Source organism: Mesocricetus auratus, unplaced genomic scaffold, assembly GCF_017639785.1.
Source record: "Mesocricetus auratus isolate SY011 unplaced genomic scaffold, BCM_Maur_2.0 Super-Scaffold_4256, whole genome shotgun sequence".
NCBI classification, from domain to species: domain Eukaryota; kingdom Metazoa; phylum Chordata; class Mammalia; order Rodentia; family Cricetidae; genus Mesocricetus; species Mesocricetus auratus.
Window position 1 is genome coordinate 87,568,294 of NW_024429182.1, and position 21,827 is coordinate 87,590,120.

A 21,827-nucleotide genomic window follows, 5' to 3' on the forward strand; every position below is an offset into this window, starting at 1 on the left:
ATTGTGGAGGGGAAGGGTTAGTGCTGCAAGGGTTAGCCTATGCAGAAGGGAGCTTACAGCATTGTCTTCTCTTAGGGTGCTGACCATGGAGCAGAGAATGCTCAGGCAGGATGTAGAGTCAGGCTATACCCTGCAAGACCCTCCCTAGACTCTGCACCCCAAAGATTCTAGAACCTGCCTAAACAGTACCACAGGCTGATAGGTCAGAGGCCACACCTGGAATTTCTGAGATCTAGAGAATGTGGGCAGGGGGCACAGGAAGTGTCACTTTACAGAAAGGCAGATCTCTCCTCTCTCTCTCTCTCTCTCTCTCTCTCTCTCTCTCTCTCTCTCTCTCTCTCTCTCTCTCTCTCTCTCTCTCTCTCCTTCTCTGACACACACACACACACCATCTGCGTACCACGCACAAAGTCACAAACAAGGTGTTCACTACCTTAGCCTTTTTGTCTACAAAACACAAATACCAACTGCTCCTCTCAGGGTTGTTCAGAAGATTAAATAATGCCTATAATGTGTGGAGCACTTCGCTGTGGGAACACAACAGTTATTTAATAAATGCTAATTTCCCTTCAAATGGAGCATTATTCCCCAGGCCTGGGGGCGGGTGGGCTGAAGAATGGAAGCTAGGGAGCAGGGCTCTGTCGCTACCATCTTATACAGCCAGTATCACGTGGGCTCACAGCAGAGGGCCTGCTCACTTCTCCTAACACGGCTCTCATAAAGCCCAATCAGCAGAAATGTTGTATCTCTTTCCTAATTCCTCTTCTTGACCTCCCACAATAGGAGCCCCTCAAGAGTTAGTTCTCCAGGCTCCCCTGACTACTATTGTTTCTACGTGGAGTCATTGGCTCTAGTATAGGTAGAATTTGGCTTCCCAAGGCTTCCTTCCAGAATCTACCATTCATGAAATCACAGCTTTGCGGTCTCAGCCACTCTGCTGTCTGCTGAAAGCCAGGTTTTGTACACCTGGCCTCCCCTTCCTCTCAGATGGACACTATGAGAAGAGATGGACGTCTCCTCTGAAGAGCTCCTCTGTGATGGCTAATACCTTTGTCAGCTAGATGAGATCTAGAGTCACTTGGGAGATGGGCACCTGAGCATGCCTGTGGGGGATTATCTTGACTAGTTTCATTGAAGTAGGAAGATCCACCCACAGTGGGTGGCACCATTCCCTGTCCTAAGATCCTGGATTGTATAAAATGGAGAAAGTGAGCAGAGAAAAAGCATCCATCTTCAGCTTTCTCAATTCAGAGGAAATGTGACCAGCTGGCTCATGGTCCTGCTACCATGACTTCCCTGCCACAATGGGCTGTACCCTTGAACTATAAACCAACTATAAACTATAAACCTTATGTTCCTTTTGGTAGGGTCTTTTATCACAGCTACAGAAAAGGTAACAAAGACTGCCTCACCAGTTAGCTCTTCCAGATTGATGACAACTGACAAGTCCAGAAGAGCAAAGGGTTTTAAATAGAAACCACGGAGTCCTTGAAGGACCAGGAATGGCCTTTGGGTACTTTCTAGACTCTGACACAGGCAATTGGTCTTTGTACATTTGTATGCTTATATGTACGTATATATGTGGGGTGTGCTTTCATAGGAAGCTCCCTATGTTTCACTGGTTACCCAATGATCCCAAAGAATAGGGAGCCAGGCTTTATATTCCCTCTACCTTTTGGGAGAAGATTCCGTGGATTAGCAAGTCACAAGTGTCCTATCTTGAGGGAATGGAAGTCTTCTTTTCTTCCTTACCTAGGCAGCTGATGCCTCCTTATATGCTCCTCTATGGTACTTTCATGTGCCAGTCTTGATCCATTGAGCCCAAAGCTCAACTATATACAGACTGCAGACTCAGAAAGCTCTCTGCCCTTCTTCCTTTTGGCCTCACCAAACACTTCCTGTCTTGCATGAGCTGGTGCTGGGCAGGCATTCACCCTACTTGTCTTCAATAACTGTTTCCACAAACTGAATCATGCATGGGATTCTGTGAGATAATCACCACACTTGGCTTCCAGACTCAAGTTCTCGTCTCCTGTTCCCAGGCTGCCGTGTAGCCTTCTGGGAAGTTTTCTCATCACTCCTACCTCCAAGGTTTTCTCTTCTGATTCACCTATCACTCCCACGTGCAACCCCCTTCCCTATCATCCAGCCACTCTCCATGGTAACCTGTTCATGCTTTTCTTTTCTCCCCCTCTTGATAACAGAAACAAACTCCCTCAGCCTCCCTTCTTAAAATGCTGCCCTTTTGCAAGCAGCTTCTGTGAATCCTAGGGCAGGATCAAGGAAGCCAAATGGTGCTGGTGAACACCATCTGCAGGCCCATGCAGCATCCTGACAATTCATTGTTCTTTCAAAGTCAGTGGGAATAAACAATATAAATACATTCCTCTACCTGCTCCTCAGTTTCCTGCTCAGACTTTAAAAACTTGACTGCCTTTGAATGTGAAGTTGTTCAGTTCCATGGAATAGAAACAGAGTGACATGGTTATGCTGGATAGAAACCTCTCTCCCATTTGGCTGTGTCCTCACAGTAGTAACTTGCTCCTGCTGTCCTTATATTGATAGCAGCAGGAACCTCTTCAAATGGTGGACACTTGCATATACTTAGCACCATGTCCTCAGCCTACAGACTGATCTTTCACATTTCCCCAGTGTTCTAGAAGCTTCTCTCAGAACAGGGATGTCTTTATTCCCATCAGCGATGCTGCCTCCTGTCTTTCCTGTTCTCCCGCCCTGCCTCCTTCCTCTCCCTTATTCTTTGTGGCATTCCTTCTACCTTGCAGGTGACTTCATCTTAAAGAGAGGACCATTGCCTTTCCCTTAAGCAGAGGGCATATAACCCATGAGTTGTTCCCATGTTGAGTACCAGATCTAGCCATCCCAAGTCTTCATTTTCTAGAGGTACAAGAAGGTTGTCACAGTGGCAGAGTCAGGATGTGGCAAGGGAGGACTTCAAGAACCTCACTAGGGTACTATACCTAGCCTGTTCCTGTCTCAGATACTGTTTCTAGTCATAGTCTAGAAACTTTGGGGGGGGGGTGGTTGAGACAGGCTTGTTCTGTAGACCAGGCTGGTCTTGAACTCACAGAGATCCGCCTGCCTCTGCCTCCCGAGTGCTGGGATTACAGGCATGTGCCACTACCACCCAACTTCTAGCCACAGTCTTATTATTAGAGCCCCAATGCAGCCCCAGTGGCTGGAGCTCATTGAAAAATACATATCTTGCATTAAAGGAGATGCAACCCAAATATCTCACTTCCTTGAGTGTCTGGTGTGAGGCAGGTGTCTGGTCTGATGCTCCAGTAGATATAGTTAATGAACAAATGCATGAAAGGTTCCTGTGCTGTTTCAGCTCATCTCCCAGAGGCCTTTACTATGAAGATACCAACTAAAACTCCATTATTACTCTTAATGTTTTGGGGCCATCTTTCAAGGTCTTTATAATCTTTCTTCCACTAACTCATCCAACCTCCTCTCTCCTCACTTAATCTGTATCCCAGCACCCAACTATATACTAGGTCACCACGTCTGAATCATGCCATACACACTCACATGACTCCACTCTGTGTTTCTCTGCCTGGGATGTTTTCTGTGCTTCTTTGACTTAGCAAAATCCCATCATCCATTTAGTCAGTACAGACTCAATCATTGTATTAAACCTTAAACCCTCTCAATTCTGTGCTGCCTCTGCCTTTGAGAACCCCATTGAGGACAGTAGACTAGCCCAGTAGGGCTTGTTGAATGCATGAATGCCCAGCCAACAGAAGCACTGTCCCTGGAGCTAAAGACCAGCACATCTACCACATACAATGCACTAAGATGTTTGCTTAATGATTTGCGTCCACTGAAGCGTGATCATGTTGGGAGAACTCTGAATTTCTTCCTACAACTAGTGCTCAGCACTACACTCACCACATGCCAAGTCCTGAGAAAACATTTGCCTGGTGAACCCCAGAATGAAGAGAGCACAGAGGGGATGCGGAGCAAAGAAGCAGCAATTTCTTCAGCATTTGAGGGCATGTCTGTCAGGAAAGTAATATTTCTTGGGTCTCTAAGGCAAGTTTCTGGAGAAGAGTGTGATGATGGATGGTCCTGAAATGGGGAGGTCAGGAAAAATCGATGATTTTCAAGGTCTGACCAAAACTGTGCTGGCAGTGTGTTAGCTGCAAGGGTCGTAGACATCTGAGGGCAGCTTCTCACATGTGCATTCCACCCACCTCCCCTGCATCCAGCCTTGCAGTGGATATGTCTGGCCTAGCAGTCCATTTCTGGAACTCTGATAGCATACTGAGAACCCATGCTTTAGATTTTTGGCAGCTTACAAAGGAGACTGCAGGACCTGAAGGTGGGTCAGTAAACCCATGTGCCTACAGATGGAATCTGGAGGAGGCCAGTGTCAGAGGTTTGCTGGGATGCTAGCAAGGGTGCCTCTTTAGCCTAGATTCTAAATGGAAAACAGCAAACAGAGCAAAAAATAGTTATTTGCCTAACCAGCCAAACCCCAGCAGTTAGTGAACTATGTGAATCAGCTATGTGCTTGCTGCTTCAGGCAATGGCACTCTCTGTCTCTCTCTCTCTGTCTCTCTGTCTCTCTCTCTCTGTCTCTCTCTCTGTCTCTCTCTCTCTGTCTCTCTCTCTGTCTCTCTGTCTCTCTCTCTCTCTCTCTCTCACACACACACACACACACACACAGCATCCATGCCTTTATTTAAGCCTGTTTCAAACCCAACCTCCTCTGGTCTCATCAGAACTCAGACAATGGTAGAAATGGCTTGTACTGGACAGTGTGGACCTTTCTTCCTCTCTGACTCCAGGCTTGCTCATTGTGACCATGCCATAGCTGAGGCTAGGCTTACTCAATCTGGCAGAGGATGGAAAGGAACCTCAGAAATGCTTGTTGAATGCACGGATGCCCTGCCAACAAGAACACTGTCTCTGGAACTACAGAATCATATGTGCCCCTTGACAATTCTCTACTTTGGATTAGACACTAGCATTGAACCTGGGTTCAGACTGATGGGATTTGGAGGACTACCTCTTTGACACTGTGACTTTAGGCAAGGGCACTGATTTTCTTGTCTGTAAAGTAGGGTTTGTAAATCATGCCTTCCTTGTCTGTCAAAGTGGAGGCCTAATAAACTGAGTTACATGAAGTGACTTAGGTTGTGTCTGGTATACATGTACAATGCCCCTAAATGTTCCCAACACCACAGCTATGATAGGGGTAGCTGAAGGCATGCAGCTGTATAGCCTATGGTGACCATGAACTTCTGATCCTCCTGCCTCCACCTTCAAGTGTTAGGATTATGGATGTACACTACAAGGCCTGGTGTTTGCTGGAAATCCAGGACTTCACATGTGTGTTAGGCAAGCACACTACCAACTGAGCTATATCTCCACCCCTCCTTTATGTTGTTATTTCCGTTCCTTCATGGAAACAGAGTATGGGAAGGGCCTGACATGGATGAGCAAAGGCTTCTAGGAGGTAAGATGGTAGAGTCTGCCTGCCCTCTACCCTGCCTTATGACCCTGGGACTGAGTCTATATTTTGCTGCTCATTATCTGTTCAATAGAAGAAAATCACTCCATGTGGATATTGTTTCCCTCTATTTAAAATGTGACTTGCAGGGTGCCATGAGGGTTGGATGGGACTATGAAATAAGCCTGATGGATCCAAGCACAGAGGATGAGAGAAAGAGTTGGGAGGCTCAGCTGCAGGGCCACTGACCCTTTCTGGACGTCTTGCTAGCAAGGTCTGAATCTGAGTGTGTGAGTTTCTGCCCCATACATCACCTGACCATCTAATAAGCCTCCATGAAACCTCAGGTAAGAAGAGGCAGAGGACCATAGGCACTTCCCCCAAATTCCCAGAGGCCAGGGGAAAGTCATTGAACCCACACGGAGGAGGAAAGCAGGCCCCAGGGAAGGAGTAACTGAAGGACCCACACTGAAGTCATCCTGGAGGATCCGGTGCCAGCAGTAGAAAGCCCTGAGCTGTGACGGTATCCACCATTCCTTCACTCTAGTAGGATGCATTCATGAAGCAAATACTTCCTTCCAGGGTCCCCGCCACAAGCCAAGCTTTATGCCATAGCTCTCAGTGCTGGGACACAGCTCTGTGCCTGCCACCTAAGTGTGCATAGATGATATCCAGGTGCACAGCCCTATCTCTTTCTGTCCTGGGGCTTCCTCCAAATCCTTGAACAGTTCCTCTGGCACATACTAAACAAGCATATATTCTGGGAATAAAGCCCATTGTGGAGCCCTCCACAATGGCTGCTAGAAATAGGGATACAACTACTCTGGCCCCCAGTTACTAGCCTCATTTGCTCATCTGTGAAATGGATCCAAAAGGTGAATAAAGAGAAATGGATAGCCTTCCTTTATCCTTTCATCTGCTTTAGATGACAAAAGGAGGCTTGTCCGATGTGTGTTTGGTACCTAGCATGGAGCCTGAAAGGAGACTCATTGAATGTACCTTTCTGCCCCAGGAAGAAGTAGAAGCTGAGTTGAGAATATGATTCTAGGGTCAGATTCCAGAACTTGGAATATTGGCTCAATGACTTGCCAGTTACCGGACAAGGTATTTCACTTCCCCATGCCCCAGTGTTCTCATCAATCAAATGGGTTGCTTATAGTAGTAATACTTACTTGGTTTAACAGTTGAATGGCAATAACAGCAACTCTCTTAGGAGAAATCACGTGATAAATGACTATTTAGAGAAGCAGGTGCAGGTGGTAGACAGGATGGACTTAAGAGAGGGTGGGATGGAGTGAGTAGATGGCCCTGAGGTGGCATTTTCTATTGGGCAGAGGTGTGGTAGAGAGTGCCGATTTGCAGGAAACATTTTGCAGCCTGGATTTTCCAAGTGATGCAGGGGTGGGACTGATTCCCAGCCAGCGTGGCTTCCTTTAAAGGAGAGGAAGAGGCATCCACAATTCAAAATGAGGAGAGTAGAGCAGTTCTGGTGAAGCCCTCGGCATCCCCCGTGGTCCCCCAGGCATCCCGTGCTAAGCCAGGTGATAGACAGTGTTCTTCTAACTGCACACACGAGGAAACCAAGGCTCTGGGAATTCCGTCCGCACCCGGTCCCACAGCTAGGACAAATGTGTGGCAGAGCTGAGAGTGAAATCCACTCAGAAATCTTTTCAGAAAGACAGAAAAACAGGAGGGCTGGAGGCAGACCCTCCGGGCTCTGCCCTATCACTCGCCCCTTCATATGGAGGCTTCTCCTTGAGGACAGATTGCCTGAAGGTGCCCTGTGAGCTGAGGAAAGGGGGCGTCACACGTTCCCATGTGATGAGCTGCACCTGCTGTGTGGTGTAAATCTGTGTGACATCTGCTGGTCCCCAGGCCTCACAAATCAGCCGGCTGGAGGCAGCTGGGCAGGTGGCCTGAGCAGAGGTGATTTGCAGAAGGACAGACCCCGATTCACAGCCAGGAAGAGCCTTCACTTCACCCCTAAGAGGCTGCTAAGGAAGTTCAGAGCTCCTGCTGATAACTCTGGAGCTGTGGGCCAAAGGTTGCTCCTCACCGGTTATGTGGAACAGGTCTAATAGGCCCCTGTATCTGAGGGGAAATGGTCCCCTTGTTTCTCAGCCCCACCCCAGACTTGGAACACTGCAGATGAGGACCTAATCCTGAAGCACCTGTGCTAGTCAAGGCAGGAATGCCTTGATCAGGGGGAAGTTGTTAGTGCAAAGGCACTGTGGCACAGGTAAACTCGGGCTGAGAGTAATCGGAGCCAGACCCTTGACCTTGTGGATCTGGGAAGCAGATCAGAGGGCAGGAGGTGGCGGATGGAGGAAGCAGCTCTTAACTATTGCTGTGACATCTATGAAAGTTAGTGTCTGATGCTCTAAGAATCTCTGAATTATACAATTTTGGACTAAGAATCCTAAATTCTTGTGCTACCTCTCAGGAGAGTATGATGAAGTTTCTGAGCTGGGCGATGCTATAAAACTGTTCCAAAGAGAAATTAAACCTTCATGAAAAGAAAAGTAAGCACCAAATGTCAAGTTGGCCTCTGGCTTACCTACCAAATGTGCTGGACCTTCCCAAATGCCTTGCCCAGGGTGGGAAGGTCTGGCTCTTCTGGAATATGCTTTGTACCCCATGATGCCTGCTCTGCTTGTCCTCAGCTTGCATGAAGCCTGTTGTTGTATGGGTTCTCCAGAATTTCTGGATTCATGCCCCACCTGATGATGGGGGGAAGGCACTACAGTGTTCCCCAAGCCAGGGTACCAGGGCTGGAGCAGTACCCTCAACCTGTATACAACTGGCATCAATCACTTACTATGGTCTTTTAAATAAACTCTGTGGTTCCTTCCTAAAGCCACTGGGGCAGAAGGAGTCATGTATGCTTAAGCAGCTTCCAGCATCTAGGTACTACCCCACCTTTGCCTTGAGCCCCTAGGGAATCCAAAGATGACCTGGTCCAAGTTCGCTGAACCAGGGGCACAGCTGATCTCAGTTCACTGTTCTCATTTTCATTTACTCAGTTACTCAAGGTGGACTATCAGACAGCCACAGAAGGCTGGCCCCAAGGAAGAGCCCATGCTTTGAGGAAGATGAGGCTGTGTTGCAGAAAGGAAGACAGCATAGTCTTTAGGGTCAGGCAGATCAGAGCAGGGCCCCCCACTCCTCCCTCCCTCCTGTGCGCCTAGACTTCACCATGCCATGTAATGTCTCAGATCCTTCACTTGTCATCATTTGAAGTTGGCACTGGTCTCTGAGCCATGTTGCCCAGGTTTGTATCACTTGGCTGTTGCTGTGGCACTGAGCTGATCCTTGCTTCCCTCTGGGCTCTGAGGATTACTTCATTTGTGGTAACAATAAATCAAAAGGGGAAAGATTAATTTCCAATCATGGCTTCAGAGGCTTAGGACAGTGACTAACTGTTCCTATTGTTTCTGGACACATGAGGAGGCTATGAGGGAGCATGTGGCGGAGCAGAGGGCCTTACCTCATGCAGCCAGAGAGTGGGGAGAAGAAGAAAGGGAGTGAGAGGGAGGATGAGTTAGAGAGAGGAGGAGGAGGAGGAGGAGGTCTGTGTTGACCAGTGACAACAATGAGTACAATGAGGAGAAACCAGGACCCTGATTTCCCTTTCAAAGGCACACTCCTCTCATTGACTTTTTCTCTAAACAGGCCTTGTTTCCTAAGGTCCTCATCACCTCCCCTTATCCCATTAAGTAGTGAATCCATAAGTGGATTAATACATTCATGAGGTCAGAACCAGAATTATCAAGTCACTTTTAAACACAGCTGCACGGAAAGCCAAGACTTCAACACCTGATCCCTGGGAGGCTATTTGTGATCCAGACTATAGCCAAAAGTATGGATATTGAAGGCTGAGTGAGTCCTCTGTGAGGCAGGTTTAGGAGAGCGCTGAGCACATGAGGGTAGACAAAGGAACTTTATCCACAAGCACCACCATCTGCAAGTTGGAAATGAGTATTTCAGACGCTCTGTGCGTTACAACAGAATGATGGCGAGCATACTCCAAGAGTGTATCTAACGCAATGAGTACAGTACCCATCACATGACAGTACATGTGGGAAGCACCACAGACCTCACCTTGTCGGCTCTGGGTTGTAACTTATGGGTTAGAGTGCTGGGCTTAACTTGCCATTCTGAGCCCATAGATCCTACACAATTCAGCTCCTTCTGCAGGTATAGCCCTCCTCCCCCCCTCTGCTTAGCATTAGTGGCATCAGGCCAGGTGCTTAAAACAACATGGGAGGGGTTACACTACATACATTGATAGCCCTTAGGAATTGAGAGAGAAGAGGAGGGCATGGGAGGATGAGCTAGAATGAGGTTTGACTACAGCCCAACCCAGGCAAAGATTTGCATGTCCTCTGTTGAAGTCACTTCAAAAATTAATTCTAACCACTTCATAGAAGGACACAGTGTGATGGGGAAAACAAGCCACCATGTAGCAGAAGGGGAGGGTGAGTGTGGTTGAAGCCTAGCTTTGGAGACCCTACTAATTTTGGAGTACATATTTCTAGTGGATATGGGTGTCCCTAGTGCTGAACAGTGACATCTAGGGAGTAGAATGAGGGATGAAGTGGGGCTCTTCCGTGGTAAGTCTGGGGATTTTTCTTTTTAATTAAAAATATTTTTCATTTTACATACCAAACCCAGTTACATCTCCCTCCCCTTCTCCCACTCCCACCTTCCCCTGCACCCCTTCCAACCTCCCATCCACTCCTCATAGGGTGTAAGGCCTTCCTTGGGGAGTCAACAGAGTCTGGCATACCAAGTTGAGGCAAGGCCAAACCCTTTCCCCTGTGTCAAGGCTGAGCAAGGTATCCCACCATAGGAAATGGGCTCCAAAAAGCCAATTCATGCCCCTGGTGCCACTGCCAGGGACCCCCCCCAACAGATCAAGTTATATAACTGTCACCCACATTCAAATGGTCTAGTTCAGTCACACGCAGGTTCCCCAGCTGTCAGTCCATGAAGTCCACTAGCTCAGGTCAGCTGTCTCGTGGTTTTCTACTTCATGGTCTTGGCCCCCATTATTTACATGATCCCTCCTCCCTCTCTTCATCTGAACTCCAGGAGCTCAACCCAGTGCTTAGCTGTGGATCTCTGCATCTGCTTCCATCAGTTACTGGATGAAGGTTCTATGATGACAATTAGGATAGTCACTAATCTGATTACAGGGGAAGGCCAGTTCAGACACCCTCTCCATTATTTCTTGGAATCTTAGCTGGGGTCATTCTTGTAGATTCCTAAGAATTTCTCTAGCACCAGGTTTAACCCTAACCCCATAATGGCTCCCTCTATCAAGAGATCTCTTTCATTGCTCTTCCCCTCCATCCCTCCCGCAACTTGGACTTCTTGATCCCCATGTTCCCATTTCCCATCCCCTTTTTCTACCCCCTCCCAGTTTACCCAGGAGATTTTAGCTATTTTCTGGGGATTTCTTCTATTATTTGGCCAGAGTAAGTTGAAGTGTTATAGTATGCCTGGTCCCTGTGATCATGTTTAACAGTTTTCTGTGGGGCTCCTTCATGGACCACGTTCCCAAATCTGCCAAACAAACACAGCTAGCTCAGCCTTCAAGTGCAGGGACTATTTGATTTAAGGTTATTTGAAATTTCCTTCAGCACCAGCTGACTTTGAAGTGCATCTCTTAAAGTAACTGGACTGATGTATGAAGGACAGAAGAATGACCCAAGGAAGGCATTTGTAATCTGATGAGTGAGTTTTGTGTGATCTTAAACATGCATCAAACTGTTCCATTCTGGAATCCATGCTGCCCTGTGCAGGTTACCCTGTTCATCAGCATGGCCCCCTGAGTCCATTTTCTTCATGGAAAATGTGATGAGTGTCACCTTCCTTTGGCTTTCTTTGGCACTCCAGTGCTCTGTCGATCAGCTAGTTTTGACAGCCATGGCATCCTTACCTATAATCTCTGTTTAAAGTGTGTTGACATAGTATTTGTGTTTCAGTGGCCCTGAATGGCTTTAGAGAATGGCCAGTTAATCTTCTGCTATGAAGAAGACCAGCTGCTGCTTGCTCTTAAAAGAATAAACCAAATAAAATGTGTTGTGTTTTCACCTTTAAATCAACATCATTAGTAGCTGGCTGTGATTGTTCACACTGACCAGCGGAGATGAGGCTGAGGGCCAAGTAACACTGTAATCCAGGCTAGGCTTGCAGGGATAGCCTTGAGATCAGGAGGAGGAGTGACCAGAAGGATACAAGGCAGTGGCTTGTGCAGAGGACAGCTGGGAAGCTATGTGGACAGTATGTGTAAGGGTCAGCCCCAAAGCTGAATGTTGTGGTTTGAGTCTTCATTGTCTCCCAGAGCCCATATGTTGGGCTTGGTCTCCAGTCTGTAACATTATTAGGAGTTGCTGGAACCTTACAAATGTATCCAACATTTTGACATTTTAGTGTTTTGGGGTGTTTGCTTATGAACACACATGTGGAGGGCAGAGGACAGTCCCAGATATTTCAAAGATGCTATCCATATTGTTTATTTAGACGGGAGATCTCTGTCCTGAAACTTGCCAAGTGGGTCAGGCTGGCTGGCTAGTGAACTCCAGGGATCCACCTGTCTCCATCTCCCAGGGGATTGCAGGTGCATGAAACTATGATAGGCTTTTTATGTGGTTCTAGGGATTAAACTCAGGTCTACATGGTTGCAAGGCAACACTTTCCAACTGAGCTACCTCCACAGGTACCTTCTTAGTGACTCTTCTAGGGCAGAGAAAGAGTGAGGGCATTCTCTGAAACCCTCATGGAAGGGCACCAGGCTGCTGTGGCTTTAGAGTACCCTCACAAAATGCGGTGCTCCAGTGGTATGGGAAGCTGCGCTTTTAAGAAGTAAGAGTGTGGAGAGGTGGCTCAGTGCTTAAAAGCACATACCTTTTTCAGAGAATCCAGTTTTGATGCCCTCTTCTAGCCTCCATGGGCTCTTCACACACATGGTACACAAGCATATGTGCAGGCCAAACACAGGAAGGAAGAGGAGGAGGAGGAAGAAGAGGAAGAGGAAAAGGAAAAAGAAAGGAAGGAAGAAAGAAAGAAAGAAAGAAAGAAAGAAAGAAAGAAAGAAAGAAAGAAAGGAGGAAAGGAAATGAAGAGCTGGGTGGTAGTACACACCTTTAATCCTAGCATTTGGGAGGCAGAGGCAGGGGGATATCTGTGAGTTCAAGCCCTGTCTGATCTACAAAGTGAGTTCCAGGAGAGCCTGGGCTTCACAGAGAAACCCTGTCTCAAAAATACAAGAAGGAGAAGGAGAAGAAAAGCATGCAGACTCCTCCCTTGCTAATGAGACTAAAGCCTTTACCATGAGCGTCCTGCCAACGTCACCCTTAATTTCATGTCATGCAGGAGTAACAGCAAGTTTCCCCCTCAACACCTCCCATGTGAGTTGCTGGTGAGTTGATCTTAGACAGTCTAGCCTACTGAATTCTGAGGAAATGTGTCTCTGCTTCATAAATACCCAGTGTATGTATTCATTAGAGTCACACTCTAGGAAGGACTTAGACAATGACTCTACCCTGTGACCTAATTACCTCTCCTATCCCCCATCTCCTGATGCCATCACATGGGGGATTAGGATTTCAGCAAGCATTGAGTGGGGCCTAACCACTCAGTCTACTGACACTGACTTTCTCACAGCCACAGCCACAGGGAAGTTTTCTCATCTGCAGGCCTGTTTCCCCCAGACCACAGCACACAGTGGGGACTGATCTCCTGAACACTAAAAGACAAAGAAGAGGTACTGGTCTGCCTGCCCTTGGCAAGCCTAGCCAAACTCTCCTGCAAAATACCTGTGCCTCTGCCTTCCAAAGAGCAGAGAGGCCTATGCAAACCAACTTCCCAATGTTTTGGTTTCCTTCACTCCATGGTGTCCAGCTAAGCATTTCAACCTGATTGACAGCTGTGGGTGCCTCACCTCCTGTGCAGCCTGTGAGTCATCACTACGGACTGGCTGGTGAGCCACAGTAGCACCACAATGGGGCAGATATAGGGAAAGAGTTCTGTGCAGCCAGGCTGTGGGATTCTCCACTCTTCATTGGTCTGAAGGACTGTGAGCTGGCTCATGGGGAGCACTCCCTATGGAGACATGGAGCACGGCCTGTGCACTCTCAGGGTGTCATCAGCACAGCTAACTGAAGTATCTCAATGTCAGCAGGGCAGGAATGTGTGTACAGCAGGAGACGGTAGGAAGCACCAAACCATGGGGGGGGGGTGCTTATCCCCATGCAGCACACAATTGCATTTCTCTGTCAGCACCAGCTGTGGACAGCTCCGACATTTGCTCTCAGTCTGAAAAAGTCACAGAGAGCAGACCTCTTGCCTCCTGGCTTCCCAGCATGCTGCCTTAAGTGCAAAGTATAGCTTCTCCACTCTGTAGTTTCATTCACACCTATCCTGCTCTACTATGGTATTTTATTAAACATCATTTATATTGCTTTTTAAAAATATTTTTCAGACCTCTAATCCCATCTACTTGGGAGGCTGAGGAATGGAGGGTCACCAGTTAAAAGCTCGCATGGGTAATTTAGTGAGACCTTGTCTCACAATTAAGATATATAGATTAGATATAGACATAGATGCAGATATAACTATTATATGGCTGTAGTTGAATGATAGGTGCTTGCCTAGTTTGCATGTGGTCTTAGCCTCAATCCCCAGTACAGATCCACCCAACCAAAGAAACAACCCTCACTTCCTATTGTTTCCATAGCGGAAAAGTTAAAAATCATTTTAATCTTTCAGATTAAAATGAAAATCACAGTCTTGGGTTAGGTATGGAAGTAAAAATGTGGCTCAAACTATGATGGTTAAAACTATGATGGTTAGTCATTATATTTACCTCCAAGCTTTCCAGCAGCCTTAGCCAAAGGCAGATGTGATCCACTATGTGCTTATATTTCATTATAAGGTAAAGGAGACTAATTTTGTATTTTGCAGCAAGTTGTGAGAAATACTTTAAATATATAAAATATTTAGCAAGATATATAATATACATTAACTTATAATAGTATTAATATATAATGTATATCTCATAGGCAACAGGTTGGAAAACAGTTTTCTGAGACCATGGAAGTACCTTTAGGTATCTCATACTTATTTCACAGTTGACAAAGGTTGGAGGAAAACATGGAAATTGAACTAGGTAAAAGTACTTTGCAAAGACTGGGCCAGAATCATCTGTCTCCTGGAATATTTTAAGCATTTCGACACCCCGTTCCTCTCCTACCCCACCCTCTCTCCCTCCCCCTCCTAGTCTTTACCCCTACCCCTGCCTTCTAGCCCTCCTCCTCTCTTTCTGCATTAGCAGTTACTGGCGCACATTTGAATCTGAGCATGTTTGGAATTCAGCTGGCTGCAGGCAGACTTGCCCATCGGCAGCCTTTGTCTGGCTCCCTGGTGACAGGTTCTAAAACTTTTAGGGAAACCGAATCTGTCATACTTGCTGCATCTTCTCAGCTGACCCTTCTGTGTCTGATGCCATTTCTGTGCCCCGGTCTTTTTCCAACCCCACTCTGCATCAGAACAGCTTGCACTGTTTTGTCTAAAGACAATGCCAGAAGTCACTGGCTTCAAACATCAAGTGCTGTTTGGCATACAATCCTGCAGTCAGGGTGTGGGTCTCTGGGAAGCTTGTCATGTAGCTTGTGTCTGCTCTGCATGAGGTCACGAATTCATCTGACTCTTTCCAACCCCTTCACTGGGGTCAGAGGTTCTGCGATGGCCTTGCTTCCCTGCCTGGACCACTCATCCTCTGGGAGTCTAGGTTCAGCTTCTGGGCAGCTGAGAAAGGAAAGCTGGAGCTTCATGTTCCCTGAGATAGACAAGGGGAATTCCTGGTGTGGGTGTGGGGGACTTCAGCAGCAATCCCCACAGCGTGCCCTCACACTGTTCTTGGTGTGTATGGGCTAAGGTATTAATATCGAGCACATGCAAGTTCCTTTCTTCAGTATGGAATCCAGAAGTGCCTCACCCATGATTCACCATACCCTAATAGATTTACCCCTGGTGATTGATAGTTGGCTCAAAATGAATCCTGCTCAACAGACTGTGAGGAACTCAGGGTTCTTGCTTCCTGTGCTATGAAGCATAATGATCATGGCCACTGTGTCTTTCCAGGCAGAGAATCCCCACCACAGAGGAGGTAGAGAAACAGCATGGTACATACTAAGCCAGGCCCAGTGACAGTGGGTAGCAGCCCACTGCCCCTTGTTCCTACAGCACAGTGCTTACCACCGACCTCCCAGAAACATGATCCAGGCAGAGTCTGAACTAAGCGATCTGTCACTGGGGCTCCTCTGATTAGCAGCAGGAGCAATGGAGGGGGCTTGGCAGGAGGAGGCAGCTGAGCTGACAAGGAGCTTGGTTTATTAGTTACTTCTCCCAATGCTCTGACTGAGTACCTGACAAGAAGCAATTTAAGGGGTTTGGCAAGAGACAGTCAGTCATTCAAAACTATTGTCCAGAGCCCATGAGGTTATAACACACTGGCTTCTGGGCAGTGGAGTGGACTATAGTCCCACCTCCCAGTGACCTCCCTCTAGCTAGGTTCTACCTCCCAATGTTCTATGACTTCCATCTGTTGCTCAGTGTGGACTGGCATGTGACTTTGGGAGAAGACTCCCAGTGTGATTCAGGGGTCTCGGCTCAGAAATGCAAAGCATTTCGCTATCTCAGTCATAGACTGCAGGAAGGAGAGAGGATTCTGGAAGATTCTGAGATGTGGGTGTGTAAGTGACCCTTGTAATAGAGCCAAGTCTCCAGCAGACAGGATACTGAGGGATCAACACCTAAAAGATGTGGTAGCCAGGTGAGGCCCTAGCTAACTAGCATCTTCATCTCAGACATGTGGCCAGGGAAAATGCAAAGCAACAGTTCTTGCTTAGCCAAGGACAGGGCTCCACTACCTGGAGGCAGACAGGGCAGCACCAAGTGGACAGAGGTAAGTAAAGGTGGTTTGATGTTATCATTGGCCTCTTGGGATTCCCCCAAGTAGTCCACCCTGACAGTCCCCAGCCCAGTGCCACTAACTGAGGACTAAGTGTCCAAACACATGAGCCTGTAGGGAACACTTTGTATTATATTACAAATTTTAATGGCAAAGGCTGGTCAAATTCATAGACTGAGTGTAAATCTGCCTTCCACACTCATGTGCTGCGTAAACTGGTGAAACCGATGCATTCTCTCAAGCCCCTGCCTTCCTGTCACCTTGCTGTGAGGATGAACTGGACAGTGTGTGTGAGTCTTGATAAGAGCATGACACTGAGGCTTAATAAACACCATCTTCCTGTTTTCCCCCAAAGCTGAGCTATGTGGCCACCACTGGGGACTAGTGAAACCCTGGAGAGAGGGGTAGGGTGCTCTTGCCTCCTTCTGGGAAGGGGTAGCACTTCACCTCAGTACTTTGGATGTTTTGGCTGCTTCTACCCTTTTCTCTTACCCAACTAAGAGCTATTTTCTCACCAACAGAGGAGCTCAAAGAGAAGTTAACCGAATACGTGGACAAGGTGAATGGCCAGAAGCCAGGCTTCATCAAAGTTGTGCGCCACAGCAAGCAGGAAGGCCTCATCCGCTCCAGGGTCAGCGGCTGGAGGGCAGCCACAGCCCCTGTGGTGGCACTGTTCGATGCCCACGTGGAGTTCAATGTGGGCTGGTGAGTGCTTCAGGGAGAGGAGGGGGTCCCAGTGTGACCCAGTGGGTCTGACTAAGAAGTGCAGTGCATTCTGGGATCCTAGTCATGGGCTGGAGGAAAAGGAAAGGGTTGTGGGGGCCACTTAAGATATGGCTGTGTGAGTGAGCCAAACCTTGCAATAGGGCTTGGTCTCAACCTGAAGGGATCAGCACCTGAAGGGTGGTAACACCCAATCTGTAGGGTTTTTTAAAAAATATTCTTTGGAAGCATGCCACCCAGCTCAAATAAATACACAGAGACTTATTCTTACTTATGAATTCCTGGCTTGGCTTTTTCTAGCCAGCTTTTCTAACTAAAATTATCCTGTTTCTCTTTATCTATGTTTTTCCTCTGGACTTTTTGCCTTTTTTTTAATTCTATATGTCTTTCTTTCCTTCTTAATCCATGGGTGGCTGTGTGGTTGTGTGGCTGTGTGGCTGGCCCCTGGCATTCTCCTCATTATTTTTACTCCTTGTTCTCTTCCCTAGATTTCTCCTCCTATTTATTCTCTGCCTGCCAGTGCTACCTATCCTTTCTCCCCTGCCTTGCTATTGGTCATTCAGTTCTTTATTAAACCAATCAGGTGTTTTAGGCAGACAAAGTAGCACAGCTTTATAGAGTTAAACAAATGCAACATAAAAGAATGCAACATATCTTTGCATCATTAAACAAATACTCCACAGCATAAATAATTGTAACATCTTAAATGAATATTCCACAACATTGATCAGGAAGACAACTATATATAACGTGCAAAGCAGAGAGATGACTCAGTAGTCAAGAACACTTACTCCTTTTGCAAGGGATCCATATTCAGTTCCTAGCATCCACATGGCAACTCATGCCCATCTGTAGCTCCAGTTCCAGGAGACCCATTGCCCTCTTCTGGCATCTTCAGGTACTGCACACACATGTCATGCACATACATGCACACAGGCCAACACTCATACATATAAAAGAAATAAATTAATCTTTTTTTAAATAAATTAAACTTAACAACAACAGAGAAGTGGAGAGTTTCTGTCCAGCCAAGCACAGGACTCCACCATCTTCAGGTAGCAGAGTTGCAGCAGGGACATCACAGATCCCTCACCTCACAGAAAGTAGGAGTGAATGGGCAAAGGTGGGTAAAGGTGGCTTCCTGGATCCTAAAATGCTGTCAGAGCCTCCATCCCAACAAAACTAAGTTTTATCGAGGCTTCCTTTGTCAAGTCAGCCAGGTCAGGTGCTGGACGGGGTAAGAGAACTGACAGGAGGACTCTGGAGCTGCTACTGAACTTCCCCCCATTGGGCACCTGATACTGATGTCCCTGCAGGGCTAGGACAGTGTGGTGTGCTTACTGTGCACGGCTCTGCCTGGACATGGAGGCAGATGCTAAGGTTAACTGAACATCTGGGATACCTAGTTTCCTGCCATCTTTACTCCTGTGCTTGATGACGTCAGTGTGTTCACTCCCCTTCTGAGTTCCATGGTGCCACCCTCTCCTCAGGGGAGCAGGGTGAGGAAGACATGCCAACAGGAAGGAACACAGGGCCTACAGGCAGCCTGGGAGGGATGCCGGCACCACAGACCTAAACCAAGGCTGCAGCACAGTCATATTTTACTCTTGAAGTCCCTGTGTGCTATTTGTGACTATTTAAAAAGCATTTCCACTGAATTTATGGTCAGCCAAGGAGAGGGACACTTACTATTTCAAGCTGATTTGAATAAACAATTATGCATAGAATATATTATTAATGAGAAGCGTATCATTCCTGTCGGCAAACCCATTATTCTCCTGCTGCCCAGAGGGGCCTGCCAGTTTCTGGGGGAAGCCTGGATGCCCACCCCTCCTGAGGCAAAGGAGAATGTAACTTTGCTTACACTTCCTGCCTCTTCCTCCAGATTGGTTCAAGCAAAATCAAAACCCAGGCTGAAAGTTTCCTCTAAAGCTTCAAATCTGTTCCTTCTTTCTTTTTCTTTTCCCTTTTCTTTTTTAATATTGATTTTTGTTGTGTGGGGGCAGTGTGGAAATAATCACACAGGCTGGGTAAGACTCTCTCAGTTCAGTTCTGATTGTACTGAAGGGTCCGCTGGGCTTCTTGCCAACCCTAAAGTCCTTAGCCCAGGGAGGTCAACTCCTGAGGATGGAGGAAATCACGTTTCTCTGTCTTTGGGGAGCAGGAGTTCCTTCCTCTTGCTGCTGGCAAATGACTATGGTGAGCTGCTCTTCTGGCTATTGCCCACCTTAGCAGCCATAATCTCTTCTTCATTTCTGCTCAGGGCCGAACCAGTCCTCACCCGCATCAAGGAAAACCGGAAACGGATCATCTCGCCATCTTTCGATAACATCAAATATGACAACTTTGAGATTGAAGAGTACCCACTGGCTGCCCAAGGCTTCGACTGGGAGCTGTGGTGCCGCTACCTGAACCCACCCAAGGCCTGGTGGAAGCTGGAGAACTCGACAGCCCCAATCAGGTGTGGAACCTTTCCTCATTGGTCTTTATGCCTTGGCCCTCACACAAGGGCTTCCCTCCCTGCCCAGGCCTGGTGTGGGTGGCAGAGAGAATATAAGATGGACAAGAGCTACAGTGTAATCTTCAGACTCTGCTTACACACTCTCAAGTCACTTTTCAAAGAACCAGGGGAGCAATCAGAATGCCAAAGTTTCCAAAGCACTAATCTTTAAAAACAGATTCTTTTCTTTTTGTTTTTATTTAGCTGTGTGTGTGTGTGTGTGTGTGTGTGATATGTATGTGAGTGGTGTGTGTGTGTGTGTGTGTGTGTGTGTGTGTGTGTGTGGTTCGTGTGTGTGATGTCTGAGTACCGGGAGGAGAGTATCAGATCCCCTGGAAGTGGCGTTACAGGCTGTTATGAGTCAGCTAATGTGAGTAGTGTAAACTGAACACAGGTCCTCAGGAAGAGCAGGAAACATTAACAGTGGGGCATCTATGACCCCAAAGTGCTCCTTTTTACACATCACCATGTATAGCTGCTATGTATAAAGCACTGTGGTTGATGCTACAGATTCAGAGTAAGATTTGATTTCCAAACTCTCCAAGCCTGGAATACAGTGAGGATGAAACACATCATAGAATGAATGATAATTCTGCCTCATGGGTAGGAAATGTGGATATAGCAAAGGAAAGGGAAGCATTTGGGCTCATTTTCAAAGAGGTGGCTAGGTTGAGAGTGGCACCCATGTGACACTTATGGTCACAGGGGAGGCTCATAGAGACCCTGAGGAGGAATGTGAACTGGGCAGCACCAGCAATGAGGTCACACCAGACCATGGGACAAGTGTACCTGATGGTGTCTGAGTTTTATCCTGTAGAATGCAGGCACAAATGGCCTCCAATTGCATTTCAAAAACCCCTCACTCTTTCTGCCTTTGATACGGTATTCCCAGACCCCAAATCAACTTCCCTCTGCTGCCTCAGGACGCCCATAGTAGTCAGCCCTACCCTCCCTACTCTGTGTGTTGGTGACGGGGCAGACAGCTACTTCCCACCATTAAACAGACAAATGGCACCAGAGATGACTTTTTATTCCAAGGGGGCAGCTTTGGAATAAGAACCCAGTCTTACTTTGTACTGCAAGAGAGAGATGTTATGAAAATATTCATTCAAAGAATCAATATCACAAATGTTATTGCTGGAAGAAAAACATTCATGCAGAAAATAGGATGGAAAACAACTTTCCTGAGGTTTCTTCTGTGACTTTCTCAGTCTGTCTTGTGTTGCTATAACAAAATACCAGAGGAAGGATAATTATGAAGAATGATGTTTATTTAACTCACAGTATTGGAGGTTGAAAGTCTGAGAGTGAGTAGCCCCACCTGGCCAGCCTCTGGTGAAGGCCATTTAATGTATTAGAACAAGGCAGATGGCCTCACATGGCAGGGACAAGAAGGAGAAGAGTCACACATGGAGAGGCCAAGTATGTTAACTGGGCTTGCTTTCAGGTGCTTCTAATGTGTGGCCCTGGGATGTGTGCATCCAAGGATCGGTATTACTGTCACCCAGTATGACTGTAGGTGACAACACCATATCACAATATGATAAGGTTAGACATGCCTGTATCAAGAATTAATCTGATCCCCTGATTACATTAATCCCTTCTGAGCATGGCTGCCCTGGGATCCATTCACCTTCTGCCAGACTGCACCTCTTAGAGACCTCCTACCTCTGAGTGCTGAGCTTCCAGCATGGGAGCCTTTGGAGGGGACACAATCAAAGCACATCCAAACCATAGCAGCTGCCCACCCAATTGTGTGCTATTAATTTGTTGGGAGCCTGCTGTGTGCTGGGACCTTTTACACACATGGCCCATTGGAGCCACATTATAACCTGGTATCTACTCATTGTGCTGTTCCTGTTACAAGACAAGAGCAATACTGAAACAAGACTGAGACAGGAGAATGGTCCTACTGAGGGCTATAGAAGTGGAGCTGGGTTCTGCTAGGGCAGCTAGACTCTGTGACCTGTTATCACCCCCTGCTTAATTACTGTTGAGTTCACAACTTGTGTGACTCACTCCTGCCTCAATCTGCCCAGTGTTACCAAAGGGAAGTAAACCACTATGCTGAACGTGTTCTTGCAGCAGACGGTATGGCTCTTAGCTGCCTCCATTCTGCTCAACACCAAACATTCTGTGGTGGTCTA

At 47.1% G+C, this 21,827-nt stretch overlaps 1 protein-coding gene across 1 annotated transcript in view; it reads left to right on the forward strand.

The window, feature by feature from the left end:
- Window positions 1-21,827, forward strand: part of Galnt18 (polypeptide N-acetylgalactosaminyltransferase 18) — a 292,370-nt gene that overhangs the window by 194,164 nt on the left and 76,379 nt on the right. Inside the window, exons 4-5 of the mRNA XM_005075674.4 lie at window positions 16,979-17,162; window positions 19,444-19,641. Of these exons, the coding sequence (XP_005075731.1) occupies window positions 16,979-17,162; window positions 19,444-19,641 (382 nt within the window). The remainder of the gene's footprint in view (window positions 1-16,978; window positions 17,163-19,443; window positions 19,642-21,827) is intronic.